The sequence below is a fragment of the Cetorhinus maximus genome, chromosome 8, assembly GCF_964194155.1.
Source record: "Cetorhinus maximus chromosome 8, sCetMax3.hap1.1, whole genome shotgun sequence".
Lineage (NCBI taxonomy): Eukaryota > Metazoa > Chordata > Chondrichthyes > Lamniformes > Cetorhinidae > Cetorhinus > Cetorhinus maximus.
In genome coordinates, this window is record NC_135886.1 from 53,804,584 (window position 1) to 53,826,132 (window position 21,549).

The window sequence follows — 21,549 nt, forward strand, 5'->3', positions numbered from 1 at the left end:
CAATCACTGTCTCCCCAATAACAAATTCCAGCAAATCTCATCACTGTCACCCTAATAACAAACTCCAGCAAACCCCTTCACTATCTCCCCAATAACAAACTCCAGCAAACCTCATCACTATCTCCCAAATACCAGACTCCACTAAACCTCATCACTATCTCCCCAGGAACAAACTCCAGCAAACTTCATCACTATCTCCCTAAAAACAAACTCCAGCAAACCTCATCACTATCTCCCCAATAACAAACTCCAGCAAACCTCATCACTATCTCCCCAATACAGAGCATGGAATCATTGAATTGTTATGGTGCTGAAGAGGCCATTTGACCCGTTGTGACTGCTGTGGCAAACCAACTACCAACTACATCAAACCTCATCACTGTCTCCCTAATTCCAAACTGGAACAATCATTCTCTTTGGATTTCTGATTTGTTGAGCTACGATTTTTAAGATGCTGCTATCTCAGGTGATGTTTGCCCATCATCATATTAATGCCTCGCCAACATCATTAAAAATGGTTTACCCTATCATTATCACATTGCTGATTGTGAGGTCTTGCTGGTTGCAATGGGCTGCCAGGTTCCCTTAATTCCAACAGTGACTACAGCTTTTCATTAATTGTAAACCAGGGTCACCCTGAGCTTGTGAAAGGAAAGCCATTCTTTCTCAGACTGGAGATTCAATTCTGAGGACATCAAGTGAAAGCTTCTGTTATGTAGCAATAATGTCAATGTGTTGTGAAGATATCTTCTGTGGTGGTATTTCTAGACAAATGGCTAAACAGAATCTTCTTGGACATGTTTACTGTTTATCTTTCAATGTCAGAGTGGAAATCTTTACAAATATGTTAAGAACATTGCAACACATATTAAGCTGAGGAACACTTAACAAGGATGAAAAACAAAAACAGGCAGCGACTACCTGTCCAGTTTCCTTTACATTGGCTGTAACAGAGAAGAAGAACTTTTGGGAGGGGTCAGTCAATCTGCTAAAACCCATTTTATATGCCCCTGCCCATGCTAAACAATATGTGCAATGTTTCAGTGCAGTCATGGTGTCAGTTGTGGCTCAATGTTCCACTCTCACCATGAAGTCTAAAAGCTGTGGGTTCAAGTCCCACACCAGCAGCTTGAACATGTAATCCAAGCTAGCACTCCAATGCAGTACTGCATTGTGTTACACTCCAATGCATTACTGCACTGCATTACACTGCAATGCAGTCTCCACTGTGCCACATCCCAATGCAGTACTGCACTGTGCCACACTCCAATGCAGACTGCACTGTGCCACACTCCAATGCAGACTGCATTGTGTTAAACTCCAATGCAGACTGCACTGTGTACACTCCAATGCAGTGCTAACCTGTGCCACACTCCAATGCAGTACTGCCACACTCCAATGCAGACTGCACTGTGCTACACTCCAATGCAGTGCTAACCTGTGCCACACTCCAATGCAGTACTGCCCTGTGCCACACTCCAATGCAGTGCTAACCTGTGCCACACTCCAATGCAGTACTGCCCTGTGCCACACTCCAATGCAGACTGCACTGTGCCACACTCCAATGCAGACTGCACTGTGCCACACTCCAATGCAGACTGCACTGTGTTACACTCCAATGCAGTACTGCCACACTCCAATGCAGACTGCACTGTGCCACACTCCAATGCAGTACTGCCCTGTGCCACACTCCAATGCAGTACTGCCCTGTGCCACACTCCAATGCAGATTGTACTGTGCCACACTCCAATGCAGTGCTACGATATCCTACTCTACATGTGCAGTACTACACTGTGCTACACTACAAGTGCAGTGCTACGCTGTGCTACACTCCAATGCAGTGCTGTGCTACACTCCAATGCAGCGCTGCGCTGTGCTACACTCCAATGCAGTGCCGCGCTGTGCTACACTACAGTGCAGTGCTACACTGTTGGAGGTGGCCTATTTCAGTTCAGATGTTGAGCAAGGCCCCATTTGCTCCCTCAGGTTGGTGTTAAAGCCTTCATGATAATATTTGAAGAGGAGCACTGAGTTTTCCCTGGGCTTCTGACCAATGTCTATTTTCAATCAACACCGCAAAATTAGATTATCTAGTCATAATCTCATTGCTGTTTGTGGGAACTTGCAGTGCGCAAATTCTCTGCTGTGTTTCCTATATTACAACAATAGCTACACTTCTAAAACTACCTCATTGTCTGTGAGAGCTTTGAGACATCCTGAGTTGCACAAGGAACTTTAAAAATGCAAGTTTTTCCTTTTTTAAATGTTGGGGTGATGGATCCTGAATGTGTTGTGCCCAGTATGGGGTAGGGGGTGCAAGGAGGGCAGAGAGAAAAATCAAGTTTTCTGTAGACTACAGGTACTTTGAGAGACTTGAGGATAAGGAAAGAGACAAAAACAATCTGGCAACATCTTCAGGATACTGGGATATTCACTAGCACACAGCTCAAACCAATGGGAACAGACCAGTCTGTTTCCCAGGAGTGCGGAAAGGATTGGGAATTTCATGGTTTTTCAATAGTCCCATTAAAATGGCATCAAACATGAGCAGTTTGTCCAGTTTTATGCCTTTAGGGTTGCCAACTGTGATTAAATGTATTCCTGGAGGTATCATCACATGATTTGCCCCTATGCTCCAGCCATTAGCCGGTCAACACATCCATCCTTGTGATGCGCTGCCTTCCTGCATCATCTGGAAAGCAAAAAGACTCATTACCCAATTGGATGATGCTTGACTCTCAGCCAAATAACCTTGTTATTCCATTTTCAATATTTTTATATCTGGTAAAGAGAAATGTTCAAAGAAAATGACAAAAAAACAATCTTTTTTCATGTCCCGGTGATTTTTCTCCAGGGCTGCACACAGCAGTGTCCTGCAGACTGATCTTCAATTCCTGGAGACTCCAGGCCAATCCTGGAGGATTGACAACCCTATACGTTTTACACATGACTTACACGTAATGGAAAACAGTGGGCTGCAGCTTCCATTTTCTCTGCTTTCAGTTTGCTGTCTGCATCTTTTTTAAGTTTCTTGCTGTTTAACTCATTTCACAGATATAGAATCATGTGACTGATCATGCAGTTAAATATAAAGTTTCCACCTATATGTCCCCAGTCTGTGAGGTACAGCTGTTCATTATCATTCTGAATGAGAATCACTAGCACAAAGACACAGCTTATTCCATGATCCCACTCTTTCCGCATGGCCCTATATCAATTCCAAACTAATCCCTATCGGCCTGACCTCTTCTGTAATTCTGTATCCTCCACTGATTCAGATGTTCAGAAACTATTTACCCTTAAAAGTGCAACCATCTCAACCATTTTAGCAAAGCATTCGTGATCCAACAACTCCCTACAAGAAGAAATTTCTGATAACCTTTCCCCTCACTTAGTGACAATTTGGAATTGATGATGTGTGTCACTCACCCGATGTTAATTTACGGGCTACAGTCCTGACTGGTAACCCCGAGGTAATGGGGGCATTAAATCTTTAAACTCTACACTGGCACATGAGACTGAAAAATGGCTCTGAAATGGGTGCACCCTTCTTAGAGGGTCATGTGCAGCATGGCATCTTGGCAAAGGGCTTTGCGTGCACATGGCTGTCACAGGCAAAGAAAGCCAGCGCTTGTCACTCACCCCTAATTTCCCTTGCATTGAGTGGCTTGCTAGGCTGTTTCAAGGGAAGTTAAGAGCCAACTACATTGCTGTGGGTCAGGAGTCACATGTAGGCCAGACAGGGAAAGGAGGCAGATTTCCTTCGCTTAGAGACAGGAATGAACCAGATGGGCTTTTACAAAAATCAATGATAGCTGTCATGGTGAGATTAGCTTTTTACTCCAGATTTGTTAATTGAATTTAAATTCCACCAGCTGCTATGGTAGGATTCAAACCCATTCCCCCAGAGGATTAGCCTGGGCTAATATATTACCAGCCTAATGACATGGCCACTACACCATCGTCTCCACCTAGTGATTAGTGGCAGCATGCAAAGCAGTTAGATAATGATGCCAATCAACATGCAATGCTAATTTAAAGCTATCATTACCATTTTCAAACTGTCCTTTCCAGCCAAGTGCCAACCCTAAGCTTGCATTGCATTCCATTACCTACATTATAACAGTGACGCCACCTCAAACAGCAGCTGTAAAGCATTTTGGGACATCCTGAGGTCATGAAAGGTGCTTTAGAAATGCAAGCCTCTCTTTCATTCACTCCTCCGCTCTCTCTTTCTTTCACACAGCTGAACATGACATTTAAACTGAATGAAGGACACCCACATCCCATGAAATGAATAATAAAAGCATGCTGTTTCCAGGCAGGGGTGCCCAGGGCAGGTGATGAGTGCTCAAGTGATGGATCCCCAGGTAATAAGTGCCTGGATGATGAGTGCCTGGGTGATGGGTGCACAGGGTGATGGGTACCTGGGTGATGGGTGCACAGGGTGATGGGTACCTGGGTGATGGGTGCACAGGGTGATGGGTACCTGGGTGATGGGTGCACAGGGTGATGGGTACCTGGGTGATGGGTGCCTGGGTGGGGCTTCCTTGAGCATTACTGGGAGAATACAGAGAGACTATACAGAAGGAGGAGGAGGAAGGGATAGAGAAGAACGCTCAGCATGAGGCTAGATTTCTTCTTATATTCGTTCTTGGGATGTATGTACCCATGACAAGGCAGCATTTGTTGCCCATCCCAAATTACCCAACTGCATGGCTTGTTCAGTCCCATCAAATGGAATTTAAGCAGAAACAACATTGGAACCACAGATAAGTCCAGGCTGGGTCAGGACACTCCTCAAAGGGCATTAGTGAATTAGTTTGTATAACCTAACACCATCCCTTTCACCGTTGCTAGCTTGTGATTCCAATTTTTTAAATGTTCATTTTATTCTTCCACAGGATGTGGGCATCGCTGGCTATACCAGCATTTGTTGCTCATTTTTTTGCCTTTGAGAAGGTGCTGGTAGGGTTGTCACCTCCTCCATTAGAATGGCCGAGAATCTACCAGAATCAGCATCAATCTCCCAGTGGCCAAAGGTAGCAATCCGGGAGATTTTAAAACAATATTTTTAACAAATTAGTCCAATAAGTCATCATCAGCAACTACCAAGGAGGGGGAAGAAACTGCAGCTCCCATCATCATGAGGCAATGCCACACAGTGACATCACATACAGCGCAGCACTGCCCAATCAAATTCAAACCTTAAACCCAAAATAAAGGCCAAGAGAATTCTGATTGGCTGGGATTTTGGCTGGCTGTGAAGCGATTGGTGGGGTTTGAATTTCATTGCGGGATCGGGCACGAGCAGCAAGCGTTAGTCCAATTGCGATGGGTGTGAACAGGAGTTCAGATAACGTCATTTGGTTAAAAACACAAATGGAGAGAGTGAAAAAAATTCTCCTAATTTTTAGCAGCTTTTAATATCCCTGTTTCAGACTGTGGTGTCGGATCTTGCATTGAGTTCCTTAAGAGTGATTAAAGTATATTTTTCCCCTAAATTTTAATCATTACTCACACTTGCTGAAAATTTGTACCAGTTTCCTGATTAAAGTTGGTTTGCTTTCCTCTCTCGCGCTCCCTTAAAACTCACTCACGCCACTTTTCCAACTTTCCATGAAATCACTTTCTCCCGGAATATTTCCAGCCAGAGTTGGCAGGAGATGAGTTACTCGTGGCAGGATTCCCAGTCTCTGACCTGCTCTTGTAACCACAGTATTTATGTGGCTAGTCCAGTTCAGTTTCTGGTCAAAGGTAAGCCCCAGGATGTTGATAGTGGGGGATTCAGTGATGGTAAAGCCATTGAATGGCAAGAGGTTAAATTGTCTCTTGTTGGAGTAGGTCAATGTGTGGCACTTGTGAGGTGTGAATGTCATGAGGCGTGAATATTATGAGACATGAATGTTGTGAGGCGTGAATGTTACTTGCCACTTGTCAGTCCAAGCCTGGATATTGTCCAGGTCTTGCTGTATTTAGACATGGATTGCTTCAGTTTCTAAGGAATTGTGAATGGTGCTGAACATTGTGCAATCATCAGCAAACATCCCCACTTCTGACCTTATGATGGGAGGAAGGTCACTGATGAAGCAGCTGAAGATGGTTGGCCCGAGGACACTACCCTGAGGAACTCCTGCAGTGATGTCCTGGAGCAACCACAGCCATGTTCCTTTGTGCTAGGTATATCCCCAACCGGCGGAGAGTTTCCCCCTTCCATCACTTTGCTGATGATGGAGAGTAGACTGATGGCGCGGTAACTGGCCAGTTTGGATTGGTCCTGCTTTTTGTGTACAGGATAAACCTGGGCAAATTTCCACATAGCCGGGTAGATGGCAGTGTTGTAACTGTACTGGAACAGCTTGGCTAAGGGCGCGGCAAGTTCTGGAGCACAAGTCTTCAGTATTATTGCTAGAATATTGTCAGGGCCCATAGCCTTTGCAGTATCCAGTGCCTTCAGCCATTTCTTGATATCAGGTGGAATGAATCAAATTGGCTGAAGACTGGCAGCTGTGGTGCTGGGGACCTCCAGAGGAGGCCAAGATGGATCATCCACTCAGCACTTCTGGCTTAAGATGGTTGCAAATGCTTCAGCCTTGTGCTTAACACAGATGTGCTGGATTTCCCAATAATTGAGGATGGGATATTATCCTCCAGTGAGTTGTTTAATTGTCCATTCATGACTGGACACGGCAGGACTGCAGAGCTTAGATCTGAGCAATTGGTTGTGGAATTGTTTAGCTCTGTCTACTGCATGCAGCTTTTGTTGTTTGGCATGTAAGTATGGTGCAGAAGGAGGCCATTCGGCACATCGAGTCTGCACTGGCTCTCTGAGAAAGCATTCTACCTTTCCCACTCCCCTGCCTTATCCCCATAACCTTGCACATTCTCTCTTTTCAGATAGCAATTCAATTCCCTTTTGAATACCTCGATCGAACCTGCCTGCGCCACCCTTTCAGGAATTTGGTTCCACATTCCAAACACCCTCCAGGTGAAACATTTTTTCCCCCACATCACTTTTACTCCTTTTGCCAATTATTTTGAATCTGTGCCCTCTAGTTCTTGATGCTGTCTTGAGTGGGAACAATTTCTCCCTATTTACCCTGTCCATGCCCCTCAGGAAGATATGGTGAGACAGTATAAAATAAAGGGAGAGCCTCTAAAGGGGGTGCAGGAACAGAGGGACCTCAGTGTGTATGTACATAGGTCATTGAAAATGGTGGGGCATTTTGAGAGAGCAGTTAATAAAGCATGTAGTATCTTAGGCTTTATTAATAGGGGCATTGAGTACAAGAGTAAGGAGGTCATGTTGAACTTGTATAAGACTCTAGTTAGACCTCATCTGGAGTACTGCGTCCAGTTCTGGGCACCATACATGAGGAAGGATGTGAAGGGATTGGAGAGCGTACAGGGGAGATTCACAAGAATGATTCCCGGGATTAAGAACTGTTTCTATGAGGATAGATTGGAGAGGTTCGGACTGTTTTCCTTGGAGAAAAGAAGGCTGAGAGGAGACTTGATAGAGGTATTCAAGATCCTGAGGGGTATGGACAGGGTAAATATTGAGGAACTGTGGTCTACATGGACTTTAGCAAGGCTTTAGATAAGGTCCCTCATGGCAGACTGGTCAAGAAAGTAAGAGCCCATGGGATCCAAGGCAAATTGGCACGTTGGATCCAAAATTGACTGAGAGGCAGGAAGCAGAGGGTGATGGCACAGGGATGTTTCTGTGACTGGAAGTTTGTTTCCAGTGGGGTTCCACAGTGCTCAGTGCTGGGGCCCTTGCTGTTTGTGGTGTACATAAATGATTTGGACTTAAATATAGGGGGTATGATCAAGAAGTTTGTGGGTGACACGAAAATTGGTAGGGTGGTAAATAGTGAGGAGGATTGCCGTAAACTGCAGGAGGATATCAATGGACTGGTCAGGTGGGCAGAGCAGTGGCAAATGGAATTCAACCCGGAAAAGTGTGAGGTAATGCACTTGGGGAGGGCTAACAAAGCAAGAGATTACACTATGACTGGTGGGACCCTGGAAAGTACTGAAGACCAGAGGGACCTTGGTGAGCATATCCATAGATCCCGGAAGGTAGCAGGGCAGGTAGATAAAGTGGTTAAGAAGGCATACGGGATACTTGCCTTTATTAGGCGAGGCATAGAATAGAGACCAGGGAGGTTATGCTGGAACTGTATAAAACGCTGGTTAGGCCACGACTGGAGTACTGCGTGCAGTTCTGGTCACCACATTATAGGAAGGATGTGATTGCACTGGAGAGGGTGCAGAGGAGATTTACCAGGATGCTGCCTGGGCTGGAGGGTCTGATTTGTGAGGAAAGATTGGATAGGGTGGGGTTGTTTTCCTTGGAGCAGAGAAGGTTGAGAGGGGACCTGATAGAGGTGTATAAGATTATGAGGGGTATAGATAGGGTGGATAGGAAGGCACTTTTTCCAATAGTAGAGGGGTCAATAACCAGGGGGCATAGATTTAGGGAAAGAGGTAGAAGGCTAAGAGGGGAGTTGAAAAAAAAAGTTTTCACCCAGAGGGTGGGAGGCTGGAACTCACTGCCTGAAAGGATGTTTGAGTCAGAAACTCTGGTAATATTTAAGAAGTATTTAGATATTCACTTGTGTTGACATAGCCTCCAGGGCTATGGGCCAAGCGCTGGAAAATGGGATTAGTGTAGTCAGATCTTTGTTGACCGGCGCAGACACGATGGACCGAATGGCCTCCTTCTGTGCTGTAAACACCTATGAGTCTATGTTCCCACTCAAGAGAGCATTAGGAACCAGAGGGCACAGACTCAAAGTAATTGACAAAAGGAGTAAACGTGATGTGGGGGGAAAAAATTTCACCTAGAGGGTAGTTGGAGTCTGAACAAACTTCTTGAAAGGGTGGTGTAGGCAGGTTTGATCAAGGTATTCAAAGGGGAATTGGATTGCTACCTGAAGAGAGAATGTGCAGGGGAGTGGGACTAGGTGGAATGCCCTTTCAGAGAGCCAGTGCAGACTCGATGGACCAAATGGTCTCCTTCTGTACTGTAAAGATACTGTGATACTCCTATCAAATCTCCTCTCAGCCTTCTTTTCTCCAAGGAAAAGAGTCCCACCCTCTTCAATCTATTCTTATAGCTACAGTTCTTCATCCCAGGAATCATTCTTGTGAACCTCCTCTGTACTCTCTCCAATGCCTCACATCCTTCCTCAAGTATGGTACCCAGAACTGGACACAATTCTCCAGCTGAGGCCTAACTAGTGTCTTACACAAGTTCAACATGACTTCCTTACTCTTGTACTTAATGCTCTTATTAATAAAGCCTAAGATATTATATGCTTTATTAACTGCTCTCTCAACATGCCCTGCCATCTTCAATGACAATGCACATTTTCACCAATGTCCCTCTGTTCCTGCACCTCCTTCAGAGTTTCTCCCTTTATTTTATACTGTCTCTACATATTCTACCTGCCAAAATGAATCACCTCACACTTCTCTGCATTGAACTTCATCTGCCACTTGTCTGTCCAATCCACCAATATGTCTATGTCCTTTTGCAGTTCAAGACCATCCTCATCACAGTTGACAACATTTCCAATCTGCATATCGTCGTTTTGAAATTATGCCCTGCACACCACAGTATAGATCATTAATATATATCAGGAAGAGCAAGGGTCCCAACACTGGCCCCTGAGGAACTCGACAACAAACCTTCCTTCCATCTGAAAAACAGCCATTTATCACTACTCTGCTTCCTGTCACTCAGCCAATTTCTTATCCAAGTGCCTACTTTCCCTTTTATTCCATGAGCTAGAATTTTGCTCACAAGTCTGTTCTGTGACAAATGCGTTTTGAAAATCCATATACACCACATCAACAGCATCGCCCTTATCAACCTTCTCTGTTACCTCCTCAAAAAACAACAGCAAGTTAGTTAAACATGATTTTCCCTTAATGAATCCATGCTGGCTTTCCTTAATTATCCTGCACTTGTCTAAGTGATTATTGGTTTTGTCCCGAACTATAGTTTCCAGAAGTTTCCCTACCGCTGAGGTCAAACTGACTGGTCTGTAATTGTTGGCTTTATCCTTGCACCCCTTTTTGAACAAGGGTGTGACATTCACAATTCTCCTGGAGGAACTGAATAGGTACTTTGCGTCAGTCTTCACGCTGAAAGACACGAGTAACATCCCCAAAGTTCAAGAGAGTCGGGGGACAGAAGTGAGTATGGTGGCCATTACCAAGGAGAAGGTGCTAGGAAAACTGAAAGGTCTGAAGGTGGATAAGTCACCTGGACCAGATGGATTACACCCCAGAGTTCTGAAGGAGATAGCTGAAGAGATAGTGGAGGCGTTAGTGCTGATCTTTCAGGAATCACTGGAGTCAGGGAGGGTCCCAGAGGACTGGAAAATTGCTAATGTAACCCCCCTGTTTAAGAAGGGAGTGAGGCAAAAGACGGGAAATTACAGGCCGATTAGCCTGACCTCGGTTGTTGGTAAGATTTTAGAGTCCATTATTAAGGATGAGATAAAAACAAAAAACTACTGCAGATGCTGGAAATCCAAAACAAAAACAGAATTACCTGGAAAAACTCAGCAGGTCTGGCAGCATTGGCGGAGAAGAAAAGAGTTGACGTTTCGAGTCCTCATGACGCTTCAACAGAACTGAGTAACCTTAGGAGTGGGGTGAAATATAAGCTGGTTTAAGGTGGGGGGGTGGGGTGGGGGGAGAGAAGTTGGGGCGGGGGGGGTGGTTGTAAGGACAAGCAAGCAGTGATAGGAGCAGATAATCAAAAGATGTCACAGACAAAAGGAACAAAGAGGTGTTAAAGGCGGTGATATTATCTAAGAGAATGTGCTAATTAAGAATTGATGGCAGGACACTCAAGGTACAGCTCTATTGGGGGGTGGGGTGGAAAGACTGACAGGGCATTACAGGTATAGATTTAAAAATAATGGCAATAGGTGGGAAATGAAAAATCTATATAAATTATTGGAAAAAACAAAAGGGAGGGGGAAGAAACGGAAAGGGGAAGAAACGGAAAGGGGGTGGGGATGGAGGAGGGAGTTCAAGATCTAAAGTTGTTGAATTCAATATTCAGTCCGGAAAGCTTTAAAGTGCCTAGTCGGAAGATAAGGTGCTGTTCCTCCAGTTTGCGTTGGGCTTCACTGGGACAATGCAGCAAGCCAAGGACAGACATGTGGGCAAGAGAGCAGAGTGGAGTGTTAAAATGGCAAGTGACAGGGAGGTTTGGGTCTTTCTTGCGGGCAGACCGCAGGTGTTCTGCAAAGCGGTCGCCCAGTTTACGTTTGGTCTCTCCAATGTAGAGGAGACCGCATTGGGTGCAACGAATACAGTAGACTAAGTTAGGGGAAATGCAAGTGAAATGCTGCTTCACTTGAAAGGAGTGTTTGGGTCCTTGGACGGTGAGGAGAGAGGAAGTGAAGGGGCAGGTGTTGCATCTTCTGCGTGGGCATGGGGAGGTGCCATAGGTGGGGGTTGAGGAGTAGGGGGTGATGGAGGAGTGGACCAGGGTGTCCCGGAGGGAACGATCCCTACGGAATGCCGCCGGGGGGGGTGAAGGGAAGATGTGTTTGGTGGTGGCATCATGCTGGAGTTGGCAGAAATGGCGGAGGATGATCCTTTGTATGCGGAGGCTGGTGGGGTGATAAGTGAGGACAAGGGGGACCCTTCTCCCTCCAAGAAACATGATAGGGTCCCCCTTGTCCTCACTTATCACCCCACCAGCCTCCGCATTCAAAGGATCATCCTCCGCCATTTCCGCCAACTCCAGCATGATGCCACCACCAAACACATCTTCCCTTCACCCCCCCTGCGGCATTCCGCAGGGATCATTCCCTCCGTGACAGCCTGGTCCACTCCTCCATCACCCCCTACTCCTCAACCCCCACCTATGGCACCTCCCCATGCCCACGCAGAAGATGCAACACCTGCCCCTTCACTTCCTCTCTCCTCACCGTCCAAGGGCCCAAACACTCCTTTCAAGTGAAGCAGCATTTCACTTGCATTTCCCCTAACTTAGTCTACTGCATTCGTTGCTCCCAATGCGGTCTCCTCTACATTGGAGAGACCAAACGTAAACTAGGCGACCGCTTTGCAGAACACCTGCGGTCTGTCCACAAGAAAGACCCAAACCTCCCTGTCACTTGCCATTTTAACACTCCACCCTGCTCTCTTGCCCACATGTCTGTCCTTGGCTTGCTGCATTGTTCCAGTGAAGCCCAACGCAAACTGGAGGAACAGCACCTTATCTTCCGACTAGGCACTTTACAGCTTTCCGGACTGAATATTGAATTCAACAACTTTAGATCTTGAACTCCCTCCTCCATCCCCACCCCCTTTCCGTTTCTTCCCCCTCCCTTTTGTTTTTTCCAATAATTTATATAGATTTTTCTTTTCCCACCTATTTCCATTATTTTCAAATCTATACCTGTAATGCCCTGTCAGTCTTTCCACCCCACCCACACTAGAACTGTACCTTGAGTGTCCTGCAATCCATTCTTAATTAGCACATTCTCTTAGATAATATCACCACCTTTAACACCTCTTTGTTACTTTTGTCTGTGACATCTTTTGATTAACTGCTCCTATCACTGCTTACTTGTCCCTACAACCACCACCCCCCACGGCCCCAACTTCTCTCCCCCCACCCGCATCCCCCCCCCCGACCCCCACCTTAAACCAGCTTATATTTCACCCCTCTCATAATTTTACTCAGTTCTGTTGAAGGGTCATGAGGACTCGAAACGTCAATTCTTTTCTTCTCCGCCGATGCTGCCAGACCTGCTGAGTTTTTCCAGGTAATTCTGTTTTTATTAAGGATGAGATTTCGGAATACTTAGAAGTGCATGGTAAAATAGGGCAAAGTCAGCATGGTTTCATCAAGGGGAGGTCATGCCTGACAAATCTGTTAGAATTCTTTGAGGAGGTAACGAGTAGGTTAAACAAAGGAGAGCCAATGGATGTTATCTACTTGGACTTCCAGAAGGCCTTTAACAAGGTGCTGCACAGGAAGCTGCTCAGTAAGATCAGAGCCTATGGTGTTAGAGGCAAGGTACTAGCATGGATAAAAGATTGGCTGTCTGGCAAGAGGCAGAGAGTGGGGATAAGGGGGTCCTTCTCAGGATGGTGGCCAGTGACTAGTGGAATTCTGCAGGGATCAGTGTTGGGACCACAACTTTTCACTTTATACATTAATGATCTAGATGAAGGAACTGAGGGCAGCCTGGCTAAGTTTGCAGATGATACAAAGATAGGTGGAGGGACAGGTAGTATTGAGGAGGCGGGGAGGCTGCGGAAGGATTTGGACAGGTTAGAAGAATGGGCAAAGAAGTGGCAGATGGAATACAACGTGGGGAAGTGTGAGGTCATGCACTTTGGTAGGAAGAATAGCGGCATAGACTATTTTCTAAATGGGGAGAGAGTTCAGAAACCTGGAGTGCAAAGGGACTTGGGAGTCCTAGTCTAGGATTCTCTTAAGGTTAACTTGCAGGTTGAGTCGGTAGTTAGGAAGCCAAATGCAATGTTGGCATTTATTTCGAGAGGACTAGAATATAAAAGCAGGGATGTGTTGCTGAGGCTTTATAAGGCTCTAGTCAGACCACATTTAGAATATTGTGAGCAATTTTGGGCCCCGTATCTCAGGAAGGATGTTCTGGCCCTGGAGAGGGTCCAGAGGAGGTTCATGAGAACGATCCCAGGAATGAAAGGCTTAACATATGAGGAACGTTTGAGGACTCTGGGTCTATACTCGATGGAGTTTAGAAGGATGAGGGGGTATCTGATTGAAACTTACAGAATACTGAAAGGCCTGGATAGAGTGGACGTGGGGACGATGTTTCCATTAGTAGGAGAGACTAGGACCCGAGGGCACAGCCTCAGAGTAAAGGGAAGACCTTTTAGAACAGAGATGAGGAGAAACTTCTTTAGCCAGAGAGTGGTGAATCTATGGAATTCATTGCCACAGAAGGCTGTGGAGGCCAGATTATTGAGTATATTTAAGACCGAGATAGATAGGTTCTTGATTGGTAAGGGGATCAAAGGTTATGGGGAGGAGGCGGGAGAATGGGGTTGAGAAACTTATCTGCCATGATTGAATGGCAGAGCAGACTCGATGGGCCGAATGGCCTAATTTCTGCTTCTATGTCTTATGGTCTCTGCAATTTCCACTCTTACTTCCCTCAGTACCCTCGGATGCAGCACATCCAGTCCTGGCGCCTTATCTATTTTAGGTAAAGATAGGCTTTCCAATGCCACCTCCTTCTCAACTGTAAATTCTTCGAGTGTACCAGTTATCTCCTCTCTCGCATCGGCCTGGATAGAACCTTCTTCGTTTGTAAAGGCAGATACAAAGTATTCATTTAATACCCCCACTATTTCTCCTGCCTCCACATGCAAGTCCCCTTTTCTATCCCTAATCAACCCTCCTCTTTCTTTTACCACACTTTTATTATTTATAGGCTTATAGAAGACATGGGATTCCCTTTTATGTTCGCTGCCAGCCTCTTTTCATGTTCTCTCCTTGCTTTTCTTATTAGTTTCTTCACTCCCTCTCTGGTCCTTCGACATTGAGCCTGATTCTCCATTGTATTTTCTATCTGTCGTACCCACACTTCTTCCTTTTCATCTTCACCTCTAACTCTCTCGTCATCCAGGGCGCTCTGGATTTATTTGTCCTACCTTTCTCTTCAAGGGAATACAGCTTGACATTACCTGCAATACTTTTTCTTTGAAGGTGGCCCATTGATCAGCCACCGTCCTTTCTTCCAAAGTTTAATTCCAACTCACTCGACTCAGATACTTTCTCAACCCATTGAAGTTGGCTTTCCCCCAATTAATTATCCTGCTCTGGATTGTTCTCTGTCCTTCTCCATGGCCAACTTAAACCTAATGATACAATGGTCACTGTCTCCTAAATGCTCTCCCAACTGTCAGTCTGCAATTATCTTTTCCTCAAACCAATTTTGAACTCCCTGGGAAGGATTTTGCTGTCAGCGAGCGGGGGGCGGGGCCCACTTGCCGACGTGTGAAATGACGCGGGATGATGTCAGGCGGAACCCCCGACGTCACCGCGCCCCATTTAAATTTTCAGGAAGGCAGGGACGCAGCAAAATCAGCTGCGGGCCCACCGACCTGTCAATGGCCAATTAAGGCCATTGACAGGATCATTTAAACAATTAAAGGGCCTGCCCGTCCAATGTTAAGGTTGGCGGGCAGGCCAGGAGCCCCGGCGGGCAATAGAAAAAACATGAAACCTCATCAACCGGCGGGATGAGGTTTCATGCAGGGTTTTAAAAAGTTTAATAAAGTTATAGTGTAAATTATAAACATTTCCCATCTCATATGACATTGTCACATGAGGGGGACATGTTAGGGAATTATTTTTTTTCTATTTTTAATCTTTTTCAAAGTGGAAGTGATCTCCCTGAGGCAGCACTTAGCCTCAGGGAGATGTGCGCTCTGTCGTGCGCATGCGTGAAAGAGCGCACTCTCGCTTTTGGGGAATTCCACCCCCCCCCGCCCGCACAGGAAGCGCATAGCAATTCCCGCCGGACGTCATGCTGGGTGAGCCTTAATTGGCCCGCCCATGTTAAATGGCGACGGGGCCCACTTCCCTAGCAGGGATCGGCTCCCTGCCCGCCGGAGATTGGGTCGGGCCCGCCCGCCAGGCAGAAAATTCTGCCCCCTATCTCACCTTGCTTCCGTTCTCTGCATCTCTCAACTTCACACCATTTATTGCTCAAACTCAAGTCACAGGTATTTTCAGGCCTTCAATAAACTTTGGTTATTGTAAAATTACATTAGATTTGTGAGATTTTAATTGGCAGGTGCCCTGAGATATTGGAATACTCACCTTGCTAGCTGAGCTCAGATCACACAACTGGCCAACTTCAATCGTAATTTTACGAAGCAAGATTATTCTCACACAAGAACATTTCTAAACTTTCACTTGTAGACTGCCACACCTTTGGTGTTTTATTTCCCTAAAACACCTTGGTCAGTTTTGAATAAAGTGAGGGGGCATTGTGCCGAGCACTCCCAGGTAAGGCAAAGGTTGCTTACAGGATTCTGCACTCTCTCCACTTCATGTTAATGGTTACAGTGAGATCATGGTTTCCTGGGGATCCACCCGTAAGCATTTCTGTACTCATGTTCCAAGTTGGTACAACTTTCCCTCAGAAGCTTCTCCCCTCCACCCTCAACTGTCTCCTTTACTTCTAAGAAATTATGATTAAGCACTAACTCATTCCAACTGTTTATCAAAAAAGTTCCTCCTACATCATCCAAATGTGTCAAATGTTACAGACATTTCATACCCATTACTCAACGGTAAATTCCACGCGCATCATAAGGGCCAGCCCAGGCAACATCACCCTCATGAACTTATTGCTCTGGCTGGTGAACCTTTTTATGAAAGGCTGCCTTCAACCTCTGACTGCACACCAGCCATTAATGGTAAGCAATACTGACGGCCTGTTTGTGACACTGCAGCAAATAGACAGTGGCTGTAAATAAAAGTTAAATTCAACAAATACAATTTGTACAAATACATTTGTAAGATCACAGCAAATGATACAAGCGAGGCCCTCTTCCCTCATTCCCCACTCCAGGTAATTGGCCTGAGATCTCCTCACTGTCATTGGATTGACTCACTAACCCATCGGCCACATGTCACAGTCCCACTGTCTGAGTTCTGAGCTCAAAAATGAACTTCAAACCTAACAAGCGTTATGGGAACCTGCACTCTCGCCCCAAATGCGCATTCAGGAACCAAGGATTCCACTCCTATACCCTCTGATGAGGGGATTATGTACATGGTGGAGTCTGAACTTGGGGTCAGAGAGGAAGAGCAGCCCTCCCTTGTACACAGTGCTCTCACTGGGTCCTTAACTTTCATATGTGTTAAAGTTAGTGCCTCAGGGTAGGGTATTTTCAGGCAGGAAGTAGAAACAGGATGTGGGCTCACACTTAGAACAAAGGTAGCTGCTTGCACCAGTGCACTGTTCTGCAGCTGTTTGGGTGTGACAGTGAGAACTATGAAGGCTGAGATCACTATGGAGGCTGCGGTCATCATTTGCTCATCCCATCAGTATTAATACACCAAGTTTCCTCTACTCCTTTCATAAGACCATAAGACATAGAAGCAGAAATTAGGCCATTTGGCCCATCGAGTCTGCTCCGCCATTCAATCATGGCTGATAAGTTTCTCAACCCCATTCTCCCGCCTTCTCCCCGTAACCTTTGATCCCCTTACCAATCAAGAACCTATCTATCTCGGTCTTAAACACACTCAATGACCTGGCCTCCACAGCCTTCTGTGGCAATGAATTCCATAGATTCACCACTCTCTGGCTAAAGAAGTTTCTTCTCATCTCTGTTCTAAAAGGTCTTCCCTTTACTCTGAGGCCGTGCCCTCGAGCCCTAGTCTCTCCTACCAATGGAAATATCTTCCCCACGTCCAATCTATCCAGGCCTTTCAGTATTCTGTAAGTTTCAATCAGATCCCCCCTCAACCTTCTAAACTCCATCGAGTATAGACCCAGAGTCCTCAAACGTTCCTCATATGTTAAGCCTTTCATTCCTGGGATCGTTCTCGTAAACCTCCTCTGGACCCTCTCCAGGGCCAGGACCTATCTTGGTTAATATTGTGTGGTCAGTGGGTCTCACAAAGAAGTTTTGAGTGTTGTTTAATTGAACATTATCTATTTATTTATAACACTTAACTATGTACATATATACAGGATACACTCCAAGCCATGAACTAACTCCATGCTTGCTTCTACACAGATCTCTGTCCAGTCTACAATAGACCCTAGTCTCAGGTCATGTGTCTCTTTACATCACACTGCGGGCAGTATTGTTTCCCAGTCCTATATTAACCCTTGCTATGCCTGATACCCTTATATCACATCTCCCCCCCCTCAAATCTTTACCCAACATATTTATATTACAATCATGCTTCCCCTTCTCCCTCTTTCAAGTCTCTGACTTTATAAATTCAGATGGTTTGGAGGCTTGACAATCCTCCAGATCTCGTTCTGGTAACATTCGCTGGAGTGATAGGGTCTGTTGATTTGGGCAAGTTTTGTTGATTCAGAGTTTGATTTGTAGTCTGTGTTTCTGGCACTTGGTTGTCTTCTTCTGATGGCCTTTTTCTGCTCTTTGGAGTTGATCCTCTCTTTGTCAACTTCCCATCTGCTCTGCTCGGGGACTACCAGCTTGTCCTGTTCTTTCCCGAGAGAGTGTTTAGTCAGGGTATGAACCCTGTTTTTCTTTTTCCATGTGTGCTGCCATGAGGCAGTCGTGTGTCTCCGTGCCTCACTGAGCTGTGCTCTGGCGAGTTGATGGTTGCTAGTTCCTTGCTCCAACATCGTCTTGCAGCTTTGCGCATTGCCTGGAGGTTGCAGTGTCTAAGCTGTGGTGTTTACAGGTAGTGTGAAAACAACAGTTGGAGCCTGGGTTGGGGATCATTCTTCTGTTGCTGGTCATTTTCTTGTGTGTCTTCCACTCGAGGTACAGTGGTGATTATCTGAAGGTTTGGCTGCTCTGACCAAAGAGCAGCTTCTGCCACCTGCAAAGAAATTAGACAAACTGGCTCTGCAAAGCTCAAGAATCTCTTCATTCGTGAGCCTCTTGGGTAGTTGATGACAGAGGTTGTCTTGATATCTTTTGCCATTTTAAGAAGGTTAAGGGCAATACAGGCGTCTCTGCTTAAGAGAGAAAAGAGATAGTTTTGAATGATGTACAGGACTTTGAATATTTGCTTGTTGCAACACCTTAGTGGTTTGAGGATCATGTCTAATGACCAAAATTCAGATTCTTCCAAGCCAGTAGAGTGGTGTGTCTGTCGTTCATAGCCAGTGGTCTTTCAACCATTGTTCCTTTACCTGAGAGGACTGTAACACTGCTTCCTGTTTCCAATGTGAAGTTGGTGAGCTGACCGTTCACTGAGATGTCCACATTCCAGAAAGAGAATCCACGATCCTTGACCTCACCCAAGAAGCACAGTTGGGTCTCTTCCTGGTGTGGTACCTCAATCTCATGGATTGTTTTGGGATCCTCCGGCCGTCTGGGTGTCTTAGCTTCCCAAAGTGTCCCAGCGGTTGCAGTTGAAACACTGCACTGAGATTGCTCTCACTTGGGTGGTCATTTGGCTCCACAGCATTGACATGCTCCCCTACCCTCTTGTGGTCAGTTTGAGTATTGCCTTCCTTGGCCTAGAGTCTCTTTGCCCTTTGGTTGTTTCATCAGCTGTTCAGTTGGGGTTGCTCTGTACCATGGCTTGCTTTTGCCAAACAAAATGGATTGGTGCCGTTAGCAAATTTCAGACTGCCTGACTATTTGGATGGCTTTTTATAGAGTCAGATCTTCCTCAGTCTGCAATATCTGAAAGGGCATCATCAGCCACTCTGACAACAATTCTGTCCCTTATGAGTTCTGACTTTAGGCCACCATAGTAACAGCTTTCAGCCAATCTGTAAAATTTGTTTATAAAAGAGTCAACCGGTTCTCCAGGATGTTGGACACGTTTGTTGAATTTCACTCTCTCGAAAATTTTGTTGCTTCTTAGATTAAAATGTGTATCGAATGATTTTAGAACTTCATCAAATTACCTGACGATTTGTTTATTCCTTGCCTTGAAATAATATTATCGGCTATTGGACCTGCTGAATAAAGTAATGTATTCACTTGTTCAGCTTCTGTCGTTCTATTTAATCCTGAAGCTATCAGGGACTTTAAGAATCTTTTGTGCCTAAGTCCCCAATTTTGTGTTTGGCCTGGCCCTTGAATCAGTCCAACTTGGCCTAGTAATGTTGATTTGTTTTCTGTGGTTGCTTTAAAGTTCAGGTGATTACAGCTTTAAATGCTGTGCAGGTTTGGGGTGCAGTAACCGTTTTTCTCCCCATGCTGTTGGCGTTTTGCCCGGCTCCCTGAGCGATGGCGGTCCCAACCGCTTTGTCTTTAGTTTTGTGCAGCCATTTACTCAATCAACTAAGCTGGGCCTTCCCTGCGATCTCAGAGGGTTTTTGGGTGTTTTACAATTGATTCCTGATTTCACCTTCTTTTCCTTGACCTGACAATGAGCTCGGTCACCACGTGGTATAGCATCGATTCTGAACGCAGGCTGGCCGTGGTGCTTTCGCAAACGGGTTACACTGACCTTTTTACAGCACTGGAGCTGGTTAAACTATTCCTGGCTTAGGACGGAATTTTTTTGCCCACCCTGCTCGGTCCTTTGACTCTGCGCTCTGTGGACAATCACAATGGACCCCCATGAGATCTTGTGGAGTCCTCAGGCAGAATAAAAACAGAAAATGCTGGAAAAACACAGCAGGTCTGGCAGCATCTGCGGAGAGAGGAACAGAGTTAATGTTTTGAGTCCAAATGTCTCTACTTCAGAACTAAAGAGAAGTGGAAATGTGATGGATTTAATACTGTTTAATGGAGGTGGAGCATAATAAAAGGTCAGCGATAAATGGGAGCTAAGGAGAGATTGACAAAGATGTCATGGACACAAGACAAAGTGAGTGTTAATGGCAGTGGTGAAGAGTAAAGAAGGTGCATAAAGGTAAGATAGCAGAATGTGTGAATAGCAGAGCAAGGGTCAGTGCCCTGTGAAAGCAAAACATAGAAACAAGTGACAGATGGCCCTGTGTGGCAGGGGGAAAGATAAAAAATGAACAAATAAATAAAAGATCAAAATAAAATATAATTTTAAATAAATAAATAGATAAATAAAGATTGGATTAAAAAGTGGGTAAAGATGGAGGAGAGTTCATGGTCTGAAGTTGTTGAACTCAGTATTCAGTCCGGAAGGCTGTAAAGTGCCTAGTCGGAAGATGAGGTGCTGTTCCTCCAGTTTGTGTTGAGCTTCACTGGAAGCAGGCCAAGGACGGACTTGTGGGCATGAGAACAGGGTGGTGTGTTGAAATGGCAAGCAACAGGAAGGTCTGCTTGCAGACTGAGTGCAGGTGTTCTGCAAAGCAGTCACCCAGTCTGTGTTTAGTCTCCCCAATATAAAGGAGACTATATTGGGAGCTCTCAGACCATCCTGGTGGGGGAAGGAGGTGTAGAGGGATTGGACGCCCATGGTGAAGAGGAGACGGTTAGGGCCAGGGAACTGGAAATTGTCATGACCTAGGGCATCAGAGGAATCGCGAATGTAGGTGGGAAGGGACTGGACAAGGGGAGAGAGAATGGAGTCAAGATAGGAAGAAATGAATTCCATGGGGCAGGAACAGGCTGACACAATCGGTCTGCCGGGACAGTCCTGTTTGTGGATTTTGGGGAGGAGGTAGAAGCGGGCTGTCCAAGGTTGGGAGACTGAGGTTGGAAGCTGTGGGAGGAAGATCTCCAGAGGAGATGAGGTCAGTGACAGTCCTGGAAACAATGGCTTGATGTTCAGTGGTGGGGTCATGGTCCAGGGAGAGGTAGGAGGAAGTGTCTGAGAGTTGGCGCTCAGTCTCTGCAAGGTAGAGGTCAGTACACCAGGCAACAACAGCACCACCCTTGTCAGCAGGTTTGATGACAAAGTCAGGG

The 21,549-nt window shown here is 45.7% G+C and overlaps 1 protein-coding gene across 2 annotated transcripts in view; it reads left to right on the plus strand.

The window, feature by feature from the left end:
* Positions 1 to 21,549, plus strand: part of LOC144683646 (leukocyte surface antigen CD53-like) — an 88,608-nt gene that overhangs the window by 19,081 nt on the left and 47,978 nt on the right. Inside the window, exon 1 of one of the 2 annotated variants that reach the window (XM_078546893.1) lies at positions 4,254 to 4,340. The exons of the other annotated variant lie outside the window; for it this stretch is intronic. Coding sequence (XP_078403019.1) covers positions 4,294 to 4,340 — 47 coding nt within the window. The 5' untranslated portion in view covers positions 4,254 to 4,293. Of the gene's footprint in view, positions 1 to 4,253; positions 4,341 to 21,549 lie in introns of those variants that run through there. 2 annotated transcript variants of the gene reach the window in all.